Below are 13,892 nucleotides of genomic sequence, written 5' to 3'. Positions count from 1 at the left end.
AAAGGAGATTTAGAAGGGGTGGCGAGGACAGAGGTGAGGTTAATACATGGCTCCTTGTCTTAGAATTTGAGTCTAATTGGAAAAAGCTATGTTTAGAAAATGACTCCAAGATAAGATAAAAAGCATGAAGAAGACATAGTTAAGAGGTGAAGGGAGATCATTTTTTTAAATCTAATTTTTATATTAGAGTTGATTTACAATGTGTTAGTTTCAGGTGTACAGCAAAGTGACTCAGTTACACATATATCCATTCTTCTTCAGATTCTTTTCCCACATAGGTATTACAGAATATTGAGTAGAGTTCCCTATGCTATACATTAGGTCCACATTGATTATCTACTTTATATATAGTAGTGTATATATATTAATCCCATATTCCTAATTTATTCCTCCCCCATTTCCCCTGTGGTAACCATAAGTTTGTTTTTAAAGTCTGTGAGTCAATTCTATAAACAAGTTCATTTGCATCAGCTTTTTAGAGTCCACATATAAGTGATGTCATATGATATTTGTTTTGTCTGACTTACTTCACTTAGTATGATAATCTTAAGTTCTATCCATGTTGCTGCAAATGGCATTATTTCATTTCTTTTTAATAGCAGAGTAATATTCCATTGTATTGGGTTGGCCAAAAAGTTCATTTGGGTTTTTAAAATGAACTTTTTGGGCAACCAAATGTATACATATCACATCTTCTTTATCCATTCCTCTGTCCATGGACATTTGGATTGCTTCCATGTCTCGGCTATTGGAAACAGCACTGCAATGAACACAGGGGTGCAGGTAGTTGTTTGAATTATGACTTTCTCCATATATATGCCTAGGAGTGGGATTGCAGGATCATATGGTAGTTCTATTTTTAGTTTTTAAGGTACCTCCACACTGTTTTCCATAGTGGCTGTATCAACTTACATTCTCACCAACAGTTAGGAGGGTTCCCTTTTCTGCACACCTAAAAAAGGGAAATCATTTTTAACTTAGTGATGTGAGAACAGCAAAACAGGGTGAAGCCACACACCTGGATTCTATTTCTCTGAGCCTGTTTTCCTGTGCTCCATGGACGAATATAATTTGCATAATGGCAAGAATGAACACTTGGAAGTAGGGCACTCATTTTTTGCCGGGCATGGGGCAGCTAACATTCAGGTGTTTCCTACCATTAGCAGGTTTGTCCTCCTGGAGGATGTAATTTCTTTGAGATTAAAGGCAAAGATCTGGTTGCTAAATGCTGATATACTGCAACTATTCGAGAAAACCAGCCAGTGGAGGTATACAGTTCACGTAGAATCCTCAGGGAGGCCTTCCAAGCAGAAAGCCTTGAGCCTTCCTGCACCTTTCAGCATCTGCAGCTGTGGCATGCAGGAATGGGAACCGATGCTATAGTGACAAGCACGGACTGGGACTCTTGTATTATGTACACAATGCTCTCGTTGGCCTCCCTACTATCAGCTACTCCCTGCTGTCTGGGAGCATTCTAGGCTTTGTGGCTAGCTCCCAGGAAGATTAAAAGGTGGTCCTAGTTTGCCATATGGGTGTGTGATTACTTAGGTACTAAATGTGCTCGTTTCAAAACTATATGTATCATTCTGCCCTCAAGAGTCTAGTTAAGCTAGGACCCAGATTCAAAGGGGTGTGACTCCATGGCACTTCCTACCTATATTTCATTTTTCACTTTTTAAAACATTTTAATTGTTTGGCCCCACCACATGGCTTGCAGGATCTTAATGTCCTGACCAAGGACTGAATCCAGACCCCAATGGTGAAAGCATTAAGTCTTAACCACTGCACCACCAGGGAATTCTGCCCAGCCCCAGATTTTTGGGTTTTTTCAAATTTACAATCTTAACCATTTTTTGTTATTTATTCATTTGAATGTTCCCCAACCAGGGACTGAAGCTAAATGCTGGGGGGTATCTGAACCAGGGCCCATTGGCTACAGTGCTTTATCCATACTACCTCTGAAGATTGTGGGAGTGGTAAGAATCTACTTTGAGTACTTTATTTTAAAAGTTAAAAAAAATAACAATTTATAGTCAGAAAACAGAAATATACATATATGACAGAAAAGTCAAAATACCTTTTCAAAAGGCTTTTGTTACCAAAAGCTGTTTGGTCAAAATGAGAGGCAAAAAACATGGAAAACTTAACCATATAATCTGACTTGGACAGGACTTTAAAGTAGACAATAGATAATGGTTTTCCACTTCAGGGTTAGGTACCTGGCAGATCTCTTTTAAAATGAGTCTTGAAGCTACAGATTTTATAGACACTCCAGCTGCTCTGAGATTAAAGATGGGCACACAATAGTCTAAGGCTGGTGTTCAGTCCACTGTCACCTTAAGGAGGCTCTCTGAATGTAACTGTAACACACAAGTCATCAACAGTAACAAATCCTGGGCTAAAACCCCACCAATGCTGCCTCAAGAGTGGCTGTTGAGTGGACTCAGGACAGACACAGGCATTTTCTTAGTGTTTATTCCAGTATCTTTAGACAAAAAATTTCTACCTTTTCTTATCTCAGATGTTTCCACTTCACCCAAGCTTCTGCCCAATGGTCATAAAGCTATGTTTTACCACAGCACACACGGCTCTCCATCAAGAACGGTAAATAATGGGGTTGGAGTGGAGTATGCTACTAACCAGCCATCCCTGCTTGTTTAAAAGAGCAGCAGGGTTGGGGTGGGGCTGGGTAAAGCTAGTTGACTTTATAAAGGGTCCTTTCTTTAAAGAGAGGAGAAGAAAGATGCTAAGCTCCATGGCCATGCCTCAGTTTCTTGTTTCCTAAGCACTTTGTTTTGGGAGATTGCTCCTGGGCAGACAGGGTTCCCTGTGTTTGTGTTAGTGTGTTAGTCGCTCAGTGTCCAACGCTTCATGACCCCATGGACTGTAGGCCCCCAGGATCCTCTGTCCATGGGATTTTCCAGGCAAGAATCCTGGAGTGGGTTGCCATTTCCTTCTCCAGGAGATCTTCCCGATCCAGAGATCAAACCCAGGTATCCTGCATTGCAGGCAGATTCTTTACTGTTTGAGCCACAGGGCTCCCTGCTGGTGCTGCTGCTGCTAAGTTGCTTCAGTTGTGTCCAACTCTGTGCGACCCGGTAGACGGCCTCCCACCAGGCCCCCATCCCTGGGATTCTCCAGGCAAGAACGCTGGACTGGGTTGCCATTTCCTTCTCCAAGGCATGAAAGTGAAAAGTGAAAGTGAAGTCACTCAGTCGTGTCCGACTCTTAGTGACCTCATGGACGGCAGCCTACCAGGCTCCTCCGTCCATGGGATTTTCCAGGCAAGAGTACTGGAGTGGGGTGCCATTGCCTTTTCTGACAGGGCTTCCTAGTTCCTGGTTCCGTTTAATTCCCTGCATTGTGCAGGGTGGGGGCAGTGTGGGGGGACAGCTCAGCCACCTGGTTGCAGCACAGTGGGTTTTCTGTCCAGGTTCCAAGAAGATTCTCCCTTTACACCTGTGGTGCCTACCTAGGAATGCTGCCGTGCAGAGCTCCAGGAGAACTGGAAGCACCAAATGAGTTAAGAAGCTTTTGGTTTGCAAAGCTTTGGGGGATTACAGGATTGTGGCCTTGTAGTCTATTTCCAGCCATGACAGTTAAGTTTCCAGTTCAGTATTATACTTTCATAAAGGGAACAGGGTGAGCTTGAAATCGTCGACACCCAAGGTCCTTTTAATGCTTAGGCTAAGCTAAAGCCAATGATGCCTCAAAAAAAAAAAAATAAGTTATAAGTTGAAGCGCTAGGCATTCTCTAGTTCAGGGTCTATTTGCTCAGAAAGGTGAAAAGTCAGAATAAATGGGGTTTTTAGTGGGTTCTTCAAAGTCACGGGGTTCACGGGAATGCTTCTGCAGCACTGAGGTGGTTGAAGTCAGGGGAAAGGCTATGACAGCAGGGAACCTGGGTGTTCTGTCTCTGTTTCAACCAGTATTTCTTTTCAACATTGAAATGTTGTGTAAGAATTTGGAAGGGTCCTACAGCTTTAAGAAATCAAACAGCTGGACTAGACCTGGGTCTCCTTTCAGCTCTAATACTTAGGGTGAATACCCCTGCCTCTGAGCCAGGGGGTTGGAAGTCACTTGAACCTAGTCATCCATAAGGCTGTTGACATTTGTAATGACTGAATGCCCAGAAACACTGACGATTTCCTTGGTTATGTCACACGGTTGATAACAGACTCGACAAACGGGAGCCTTGCTTATTACCTAAATAGGTAACGTTGTTACCCAGATATGCTGGCATTTTACTGGCTCCAAGAAACTCAGGGGTTTTCATGCATTTAACAGGCAGCCTGCTATTGTTGTCTAATTGTCCCTGCAAGGGTTAATATGGAAGAGCAGTACATAAGCTTTGGGAAAAAAAAACTGTATAGATCTTACAGTAAATGCCAAGCCTTCCAAATGGGCCAGAGTTCTCTGCAGGGCTCCGAGTGGCACCTTTGCAGGAGCAGTCCAAAAGAAATGCCCACAACAAAGAGATGTTTCTGTGTCAGGCTCAGACAAGAACTTCACTCTGTACAGAGGGGCTGCGGCTGCCGCACTGCTGGAACTAGCAGGGCCACATGTTCCCATCTCTCACAGGCCTCCCGTTGCTGAGCACACGGTGTTATCATCTCCTGGGATTTCTTCAGTCCATTTGTTTTGGCACTTCTGGGGCCGCCAAGGGCATTTATTTTTAGTCGAGCTCACTTCTACCGCTTGCCACTTGAACGCCAATCTTTCTATTCTTAGGCTAAAACTCATTTTAGGACAAGTAGCTTTCCAAGTCAGCAAAGAAGTTTTCCTCCAGGGTTAGTAAGAAGAACTGAGAAAGAGGGTCTGAGCTGTGTTTTGGCCTTTAAGTCAGTCTCTGAGAATCAGGAAGTGAACTCGCTCAGTCGTGTCTGACTCTTTGCGACCCCGTGGACTATAGCCCAGCAGGCTCCTCCATCCATGGGATTCTCCAGGCAAGAATACTGGAGTGGGTTGCCATTTCCAACACTGTGAAATAATTAGGTTAATCCTTCTGATTCACTCAGTCCTACAGTTCAATTGTCAGTTTCCCTGTTTACAGTGGATTGAGATGATCTTGAGAATCATGGATAAATAACTTAATTTTTTTTTTTTTTACTGTTAGCCAAACACTACTCTAAGACCTCACTCTTTCAGTTGATTTAGCTCTCCAATACTACACTGTCAAAACTACCATTCCCCTTTTACACATCAGGGAAGCTGTTTGGAAAAGGGAAGGACAGTACTTGCCAAGATCACCTTGGGCAGAACTAGAATTTGAACTTGGGTAGTCTGGCTTCAGATACCATGTGACTGAGCATGCATACCAAAGAGCGCACCTGACCGGGACCATTTCCTTCCAGAATATTCTGCTGACTTGTGATCTGGATAGTAGTGTCAGTTTAAATTAATCCAGAATGAGGTAGTATCACTTGTCAGGCTGACCCTATCCTAACACAGCCTTATAGTTGAGACAGAGCCCTCGCTTCTTTCCCTATTTTGATTAAAAAAAAAAAAATGCTGCCTCAGTATCTCCAGGTCTTTTCCTAGAGAACCACAGTGCTTGGATTTCTGGTCTAGAATGAGCAAAGGCCCTCCTGATACATTTAGGAAGTTATTCATTTTGTGGGTGGGAAAAGTCAGTGTTTCTCAAGGTCAAGTTGGTATCAGAAGACTGCAGAGGACTTGTTAAAACAGCATGCGCCCCCACACCAGAGATTCTGGTTTAGGAGGTCTAGTGTGGGGCCTGAGTTTGCATTTCTGTTGAGTTCCCAGAGGATGTTGATGCTGCTGGTTCCTGACCACACTTTGAAACCACTGCAGGAAGGTCAGGAGGCTAAGATTCTACCCACGAGCCAGTGACTACTTCGACCACTTCGTTCTCAGTGTTGTACTCTACAGTACCCACCCCATAAGCCCTTATGCACATCACTAGGTGGGCATACGTGACAACAGTCAATCTAACAGCAGACATTATTATGTCATCCCTGACGTAAAGCCTTTACGCTATTAGGTAAAGTCTACCCAGATACCATGAAGGCATGTGCAATGAAGAGGTTCTTCTAAAAATCCGTCTTCCCCTCCTCCTGTGCCCCATCTCTGATTGACCCACTGCTTACTCTAAATCAGTAGTTCAATAAGGAGCCCAGATCCTTCTCCCCTGGTATTCTGCCATCAAGCCCTAGGTGTGTCCAGGCTCTCGCCTAATCTAAATTGATCTCCTGTTCCTCTGCCTCCAGGCTGCCATGCTTTCTCTTCATATCAAAATGGTGAATCAGGCAGCCGAGGAAGGCCTGGAATGCCAGGGATGGGATCACTGGCAGGCTTCTCCATGGCTCTAGGATTGAGTCTGGTTCCCTATCCATTTTCCCCAGCTTTTCCATCTTGCTTACCACCCCACTCAAATGTCATCCTTGAATGATATCTACAAGTCTTTTGTTGACCAACTTGGGGGTGGTTTGGCTGCTTTCTCATCATCTCCTGTGCCTGTCACATAGCTCTCACATACTGGGATGTACTCACCTACCTGTTTCCATCTCTACGGATGGAGATCCCTCAAGGCAGGGCCTGCAAGGTGTCTTTGTATCTTGGGAACTGGTGCCTGACATCGAAAGATTCTTTAGGCACTAGTGGGTATTCCCTGACACATCTGCTGATTTATTAGTTCACTAATGAAACTGGTCTGAACTACAGACTTCTCCCCCTACCCACAGCATTCTTTCCAGGTTTTCTGAGCTTGAAACCAAGTGTGAGCAGTTGTTTTACTAGTTAGAATACTCTGAAAGACTCTTAGATTTCAAAGGCCACAGTTCCCTACAAGAATACTTTCACTTCATTTTCATGATACTTAATCATGCAGCATCAGCAGAATGAATGTGTCAGGGTAGGTACACCAGCCTCATTTCCATGTGAGCAGAGAGGTTCCAACACAGCGTGCAGGGAAAGTTAGCAGCAGCGCACTGTCAGAAATTTCAGGGATTTGTATCTCTGACAGATTTTAGCATTCTTTGGTAATGCTGGCAGGCATGCACTGTCAGTGGAGTCCTATCACCTTTGTAGGATCATCTGCAGGGATGGAATGAGAGTCTAAGTTTTTGGTAGTTTCTGAGAAATTTCATAAGCTGTGGCCCACATGATGTGTGGGACCTCCAGCAATTCTCAGCTGTTACCTGCCTCTTTTATGATTAAGTCTTAACCACTGGGTCTGCTTGCTCCCATCCAGAGCTTCTATCCAGGCTGTCTTTGGATCACGAATTTCCTGGTTTGACTTCCCCACGAATGAAAGAGGAGCCCAACTCCCTGGTCATTGTGTCCCCTATGTCTGGTGCTATATGGCATATGGTGGGCACTCAATAAATGGAGGTCATGTGGTTTTGAGCAGATGGACAAAGAAGGCTGGCATCAATCTACCCCTACTTAGTGAATCTACAGATCAGTTAATAACTCAGACCTTGGTAAGGTGTCTTAAGAAAACTAAAGATGAGAGGCGGTCTATAAAACAGAAACCGTATTTACTCATGGTATCTGGGGGAAGAATTATAACATGAAGTATTTAATTTCCAAATGTCTATCACCAAGGTTTTTATCATCTCCCTTGCTTGGCAAATTGCAGGTCCCATCAGATACCCCACCCCACTCCCTACCACAGTCACCACATCAAAATATATAAAGGCAACCAGGCAGTAACACCAACTCAGATGACCCAAGTGGGTGGCAAGGTCAACCACTCTAGCCAGTGGTCCTATCTTACAGTTCTGTCCCCAAAGTTATCTCTTTAAATACAGGGCCATGAATACCCTTTCCCTGCTCCACCTACCCATGTAGCATTTTTAAAGTACAAAGTGGGCAAAGGCTCTTTAAGCAAAGCGTAAGCCATTTCTAGCCACATCTCTGTATTTACTCTCACAGCATCCAGCAGGCATTCTCTTATTAATTTAGAGTCCACAATTAGCCAACAGGCCCAAACTTTTTCAGGAAACTTCACATGAAGAGGAAAGTGTGCTAACTTTATGGTATCACCATAAAGTGATTTCATTTAGTCCCTGCAGTGCATCTAGTCTATCTAAGCATCATAATGTATCTAACAGTATCTAATACCATCAGTGAAAGTGAAGTCACTCGGTCGTGTCCAACTCTTTGCAACCCCATGTCCATGGGATTCTCCAGGCAACAATACTGGAGTGGGTTGCCATTTCCTTCTTCAGAGGATCTTCCCGACACAGGGATCGAACGCAGGTCTCCTGCATTGTAGGCAGACTCTTCACTGTCTGAGCCACCAGGGGCTCAATACCATCATTAAGCGGTATTAATGATGTTTAGAATTTCTCTTGCAAACCAACAGAAGAACTTAGCGAAGAGACACCAATTTAGACTGAAATAATGCACAGAGTGAAACTGAGATAATTTTCAGTTACAAAGCCAGATTTTCCCAGAACTAAGTCATTCTCTGCCTTTTGTTGTTTGTTTAGCGACTAAGTCATGTTTGACTCTTTGCAACCCCATGGACAGTAGCCTGCCAGGCTCTTCTGTCCATGGGATTTCCCAGACAAGAATATGGGAGTGGGTTGCAGTTTCCTTCTCCAGGGGTTCTCTGCCTTTAAGTCCTATGAAAAGCTATCAATTTTCAGATTTCCTAGCCAGACAACTCTTTAGATGGGTCACACAACTACCCTGGACCATTTACTTCTGCTCATCAGGTACATCTCATCCATCACCTCTGCCTAACATATTCTTGGACTCTTTGTCATGAAAGCAGTCTCTGTGCTGTGACCTAAGCACAGACAGGAACAAACTAAGCAATTCAGAGTCTAACCACCTGGACAGCAGCTATATTAGTCCACGCTGAGAAATGTTTCTAAGGCAGGAAGTTTGATCATAAGCTTATGGTCCTTATCATAGTCCTTTAAGGGATTTAATTTGCACAGACTAGTATGTGAAGGTGGTTTTCCAAAGAAAGGTCAGTATCCAAAGTAAATTTAATTATGACTTGAAATTGTACATGTGACTGCCTAAATTTGATCATTATTCCCTCTACTGAGAGGAAAGACTTTATTCACATTCTGTAAGCACTAGAAAATGGTCTAAATAGTTAATCTCCATTATTTCTAGACTGTGCTCCACATCTTCTGGTGTCAAGATCAAAACCTGAAGCCATACAGCTGGAGGGCTATGTGTTCCCTTAATCTTATGGCCATGTTCTGCTCTAACAGTTCTTGCTCTTGATCAGTTTGACACTCCTCCTGGAACAGAAGGGGCTTGTGACTATTTTTCACCCCTTCTAGAATTGTAACAAAATTACTCAAGTGAAATGGAGTTTACAGTTATCCGATTTTTAAAAAGGCAGAAGCACTTCTTTTGAGCATGTAGGTGGCTAATTAAAATATGCAGTATGGTTATACTGATGTCCTGATATTTGGCAGCTCTACTGAACTTGGCCTTTTATATACATGCTTTAGGAACCTAGGGACTCAAACAGTTTGAGCAAAGAATCAAAATGACTCAGGGCAGGTAGGCAGGTACATAGCTAGATGTCACGTGAAGTGGGCAGTGGGACGATCTGGGGGACAATGCTGCTCCAGACCGCTGCTGGCTGTCACTGCCAAGGAAAGCTTGACTGGTGACACTCCTTGAAAGAGTCCCTGCTCACATGCTTACTCTAATCTAGTTGAAGACTGTAGTCATTGTCACATCTTCTCTTGGTGCTATCTGGGTAAGTCAGATTTATTTTTCCCCAGCCCTCTGTTCTCCTATCCCTTCAGGCACTTCCAATCTCACCAACCCACTCCCCACAACAGAAGTTCTATCTGCTCTTTTGTTGGTAGCTAGCCCGGGGACGGCGGAGCCTGGTGGGCTACCATCTATGGGGTCTCACAGAGTCGGACATGACTGAAGTGACTAAGCAGCAGCCATATCTGAATAGCTCTCACAAAACCTTGGTTCTCCTAGGCTCTGGCCTTAATGAATATATGGTACTCCAGACCCTAATCTTGATTATCTAAGCTGGAGGAAAATGTCCTACAGCTCCCAGGGTTGGTTGGTTGGTTGGTTTTTTCCCCATATGGGGTATACTCCATTATTTAGCCTAACTTAAGTTTTTTTGCGTCTTTGAGCACACCTCCCTTGTCCTCGAGTATTTTAAACCCGCATCATGAGTATTTTGGGGCAGATTGTAGAAGACCAGGGTCAAAAAGTCAGCCCACATGCCTTGGAGCTTTGAACTTCAGACAGGAGCCAATCTGGGTTAGTTCAGGTCAATATCTACCTCAGCCAACCCCAAATTTCCTCCAGTTCAGAAAAGATGTGTCTCCTTTCCTTTGAAGAATTTAAGTTTTGCATGGGCTTCTATTCTCCACTGTTCATGGCTTGTCACGTATTTCATATGTGACCTAGGGAAGCAAAAGGGATGCTCACCTACCTGATACAAGGTGAATATATGGCTTCAACTAACTTACTTTGACAATTTAGGTGAATTCCTAGCATTCTTTAGGATAAGGTTAAACTCCAATGAAAAGTTATTATATCTTAAAAGAATATGAACAGAACACACAGCAAAAATGAATCATCTCTCCTACCTTCCTGGAGCACGATCAGTAGATTCTGGTGTATCTTAATCTTTTGAAATGATATGAAAGGTGTAATGCAAGTCATGGCACTACTCTGAGAAATCGTTTAGGAAGTTAGTATTGCTCATCCATTAATGATTAATGTTAGAGTCTGAAAACTTTCATAAGCAGGGCTTTTCCAAGCTCTGTCTGGATACACATCAGAGGCCATCTTCACTACACACACGCCTTTTTCAAGGAGCCCAGGCAAGTGAAAGAGTTTGAGAGGGCAGTCCGTTGGAGCCTGTTCATTTTTCACGTTCCCTTAAAGATAACATTTCTCAAGCTGCTAAATTACCAGTCCGTGGAGTCACGTGACCAATCTAAACGTGATCCGGCTGCCAGCCAATCGCAGAGTGCAGGCAAGCCCGTCCCAGCTTCTCACGCTCGGGACAGTCAGAACCTAAGGGCAGGGGGGCATTTGGAGACTCAACTCCCCTCTCTCCAACCCCCGCCCCACGTACTGCTTGAGGGACTGCTTGACCACACACTTTAAAGTTCGCTCTCTCTTTAGGAGACTCGTGACTGCAGGCTGGCAGGCCTCCCAAGCCACCGGGCGACAGGAGCTAGGGACTCTGGAGTGGGTACTTAGGGCGCGGGCCGTTTTCCGTCCCAACTCCCCAGAGCTGGCGAGCCAGCCCCTTGGTGTCAGGTCGAGATCGCTTCGGGGACCCGCCAGGATTTTCACCAAATCCTCTCAGAAGGGCTTGCTGTAGCCTGCCTGGGAAAGTTGCGCGGCCGCAAGTGGGAGCGTGGTTGAGGACAGGGCTCCAGGCCCAGTGCGGTAGACCCTGGGGACCCGACAGCAGTACCCCCACCCCCTGCAAACCACAGTCGTACACCAGCTCTCCCAGCTCCCGCGCTATTCCCTCTGATCTATTGTTTAGAATGAGGACTAATTACAGTCGCCAGATTAGGACTCGATTCCTCTCGAGGAAATCTCACCGGGAACGAGGCTCAGCAAACTAACCTGATTAAGTCTCCGTTCCACTCCCCTCCCCCGTTCAGCTCTCCTGGAGACCTGAGAGGTTTACGATTGCGGCCCGAAGAGTGGAAAGGGGAAGAGGGGAGAAACATCTAGAGGGGAGTCCTATTTCAAGCCTCACTCGTCCTCTAACCCTCACTCCAGAGGCGGCCCGGTGCCTGGGGAGTCGCAGTCCGGGTGCGCAAGCTGTGCACTTCTCGCCGCTCGCCGGAGACTCTCGGCCGCAGCCCACCGAACGTACGCCCCTTCACCGCCGCTGGGAACTCCAGCGCGGGTCGGCACCCGGCGCCCCACGTCCCCAGAGGCGCCCTCCCTCATCCGCCGCCCACTCCCAACCTCCCTGGAAGTCGGAGGAGCGTGCCCGGGGCTGCAGCGCACGTCTCGGCCCACCCAGCCCTCTGCCTCCTTCCTAACACTCCGCCTGGCAGAGGAGATACAACCATTGTTCAATGGCTTAGAAGCCCGCATCACCCATCCCCGGCCCAGCGGAGTGAAAAACGAGACAGAGCAGAGGCTTCAGCAGAAAGAGCGGAAGGGAATGAAGAGTAGTTCGGAAAAGGCGTTAGGACACCCCAAACCCCACTGTCCCCCCACCCCCCCACACCAGCCCGGCACCAAAGAGCCGCGGTGCTGACAGCTCAGAGGCGCCACCAGGGTGGGGAGGGAGAGAGAGAAGGCGACAAGAGCGGAGAGGCGCCTCCTAGGAGGCGGGTGGGGGGAGGTGGGCAAAAGGAGACCCGCGCCTTGGGGCCCCCTGGCGCCCCGGCTGGGTCCCGGCAGCCCGCTGAGGGGCGCGTCCTCACTCACCGGCTCCGGTGGCGCCGCTCTCCCGGGGCGCCCAGCACAGCGCGAGCAGCAGCCAGAGCGCCCAGCGCGCGGACGTGCCCATGGTGCCCGCCTGGATGGTGCCGCCGCCGCCGCCGCTCGCTCCGCACAACAAGTTACCAGCCCTTCGGAAAGGAGGAAGGAGGTGGGGGCGGGGAGGGAGGAGGGGAAGGGGGAGGAGGGGAAGGAGTTCGAAAGGGGGGGAAAGGGAGCAGGGAAGAAGAGGGCACCCCCTCCTCTACAACTTGCACGATCTCCGCCCCCCCTCACCAGCCAACCCACCCGCCTACCCACCTCCCCGGGCTGCAGCGGCAGTGCGAGCCGAGCTCGCGGGCAGAAAATAATGCAGGCGCTGCAGAAGAGCGGAGGGAAGAGGAGGGGAGAAAGGGAGAGGGGGTGGGGAGCCGAGAGCGGAGAAGACAGAAGAGAGCGGAGCCGGCCGCGGAGAACCCACACTGGCGGCGGCAGGAGCGCGGGGTGAGGAGCGAGGAGGGGGCAGGAGGGGGAGTGGTCAGCGGGGAAGGGGGGGCGGGCACGGCGGCCTCAGCCCTCCTCCCCCTCGACGCGCTCCTCTTATAAGCTCCCGGCCGGCAGGTGCCTGCTCCGGGGGTGTGTGTGAGTTTGCGTGCGGGTGTGAGCGTAAGTGGCCGTGGCCGCGGCCGCCGCTGCCACCCGGACTGCTCCCGGGGCCCGGCTGCTCCGCGCGTCCGCCGGGAGCTCACGGGGGCCCGGGGCGGCCGCTGGTTGGCTCGCGCACCGCCCTCGCCTCCAATCCCCGGTGCCTGCCCTAATTTCCTGATCCATGGAACCTGCCGCCGCAGCTGTGCGCTCCCTACAGTCGTTACTGTACCTTCCCGGCAGCCGCCAACAGTAAATGCAGCAGCAGCAGTTAGCACTGATGCAACTACTGAGGCTGTTGCCACCGCCTTCTCACTAACGGGGCTTACAGCCCGGGGAGGGGGACTTGCAGCTTCCAGGGGCAACAAGCATCTCTCTATACCACCCTCTCCTGCTCCCCAAAGAGAGGCTGGTACTAGGAGGCTGGTAGGTAGCTTCTTCCTGGGGTCTCCTCTCCATTTCAAAGTGATGAAGAGGAGTGGATCTAAACGTTTGGGGTACTCTGGTGTGGGGTTGGGGCCGCTTGTCTCAGTTGAACGCTGAGATGCCATTTTTGCTTGGAAAAAAAAAAAAATTCAATGTGTCTTTAAGTGGGAGCGTGTGTGTAAGGAGAGTGCTTGTGGTTGTGGTTTGTCCTCTGTAATAGAGGGGGACTAAAATAACCCAGCCTGGGATGAGGAGGAGAGCTGCACGCTAGTACAGCTCTCCATTCTCCCATCAACGATTATAGTTAATTGCTAATTGCACAAATAATAGTTGGAAGGCCTGTAATTAAAAGCTTAATCTTTTCTTGTTTGGGGGAGGGGAAACCCGTAGGTTTATTCTTCTTGATATAGTTTGCAACATTCAATTACAAGGCTTACGGAAAGAAA

The 13,892-nt window shown here is 47.6% G+C and overlaps 1 protein-coding gene and 1 long non-coding RNA gene across 8 annotated transcripts in view; one reads left to right on the top strand and one right to left on the bottom strand.

Annotated features, from left to right (window-relative positions):
* Positions 1-13,086, bottom strand: part of VLDLR (very low density lipoprotein receptor) — a 32,197-nt gene extending 19,111 nt beyond the window's left edge. The window contains exons 1-2 of one of the 2 annotated variants that reach the window (XM_070375829.1): positions 12,697-13,086; positions 12,385-12,527 (exon numbers count right to left, since the gene is read on the bottom strand). In XM_070375829.1, coding sequence (XP_070231930.1) covers positions 12,385-12,466 — 82 coding nt within the window. In that variant the 5' untranslated portion in view covers positions 12,467-12,527; positions 12,697-13,086. The remainder of the gene's footprint in view (positions 1-12,384; positions 12,528-12,696) is intronic. The other variant, XM_070375828.1, reaches the window with a different exon arrangement.
* The window catches only part of LOC138988907 (uncharacterized), a 185,613-nt gene continuing 183,270 nt past the window's right edge, over positions 11,550-13,892 (top strand). For all 6 annotated transcript variants that reach the window (XR_011465158.1, XR_011465162.1, XR_011465161.1 and 3 more), the window contains exon 1: positions 11,550-12,547. This is a non-coding gene — a long non-coding RNA (uncharacterized lncRNA). The remainder of the gene's footprint in view (positions 12,548-13,892) is intronic.

Source organism: Bos mutus, chromosome 8 (genome assembly GCF_027580195.1).
Source record: "Bos mutus isolate GX-2022 chromosome 8, NWIPB_WYAK_1.1, whole genome shotgun sequence".
Classification (NCBI taxonomy): Eukaryota; Metazoa; Chordata; class Mammalia; order Artiodactyla; family Bovidae; genus Bos; species Bos mutus.
The sequence above is the reverse complement of the archived record's forward strand: the minus strand, read 5'-3'. Positions and strand labels throughout refer to the sequence as shown.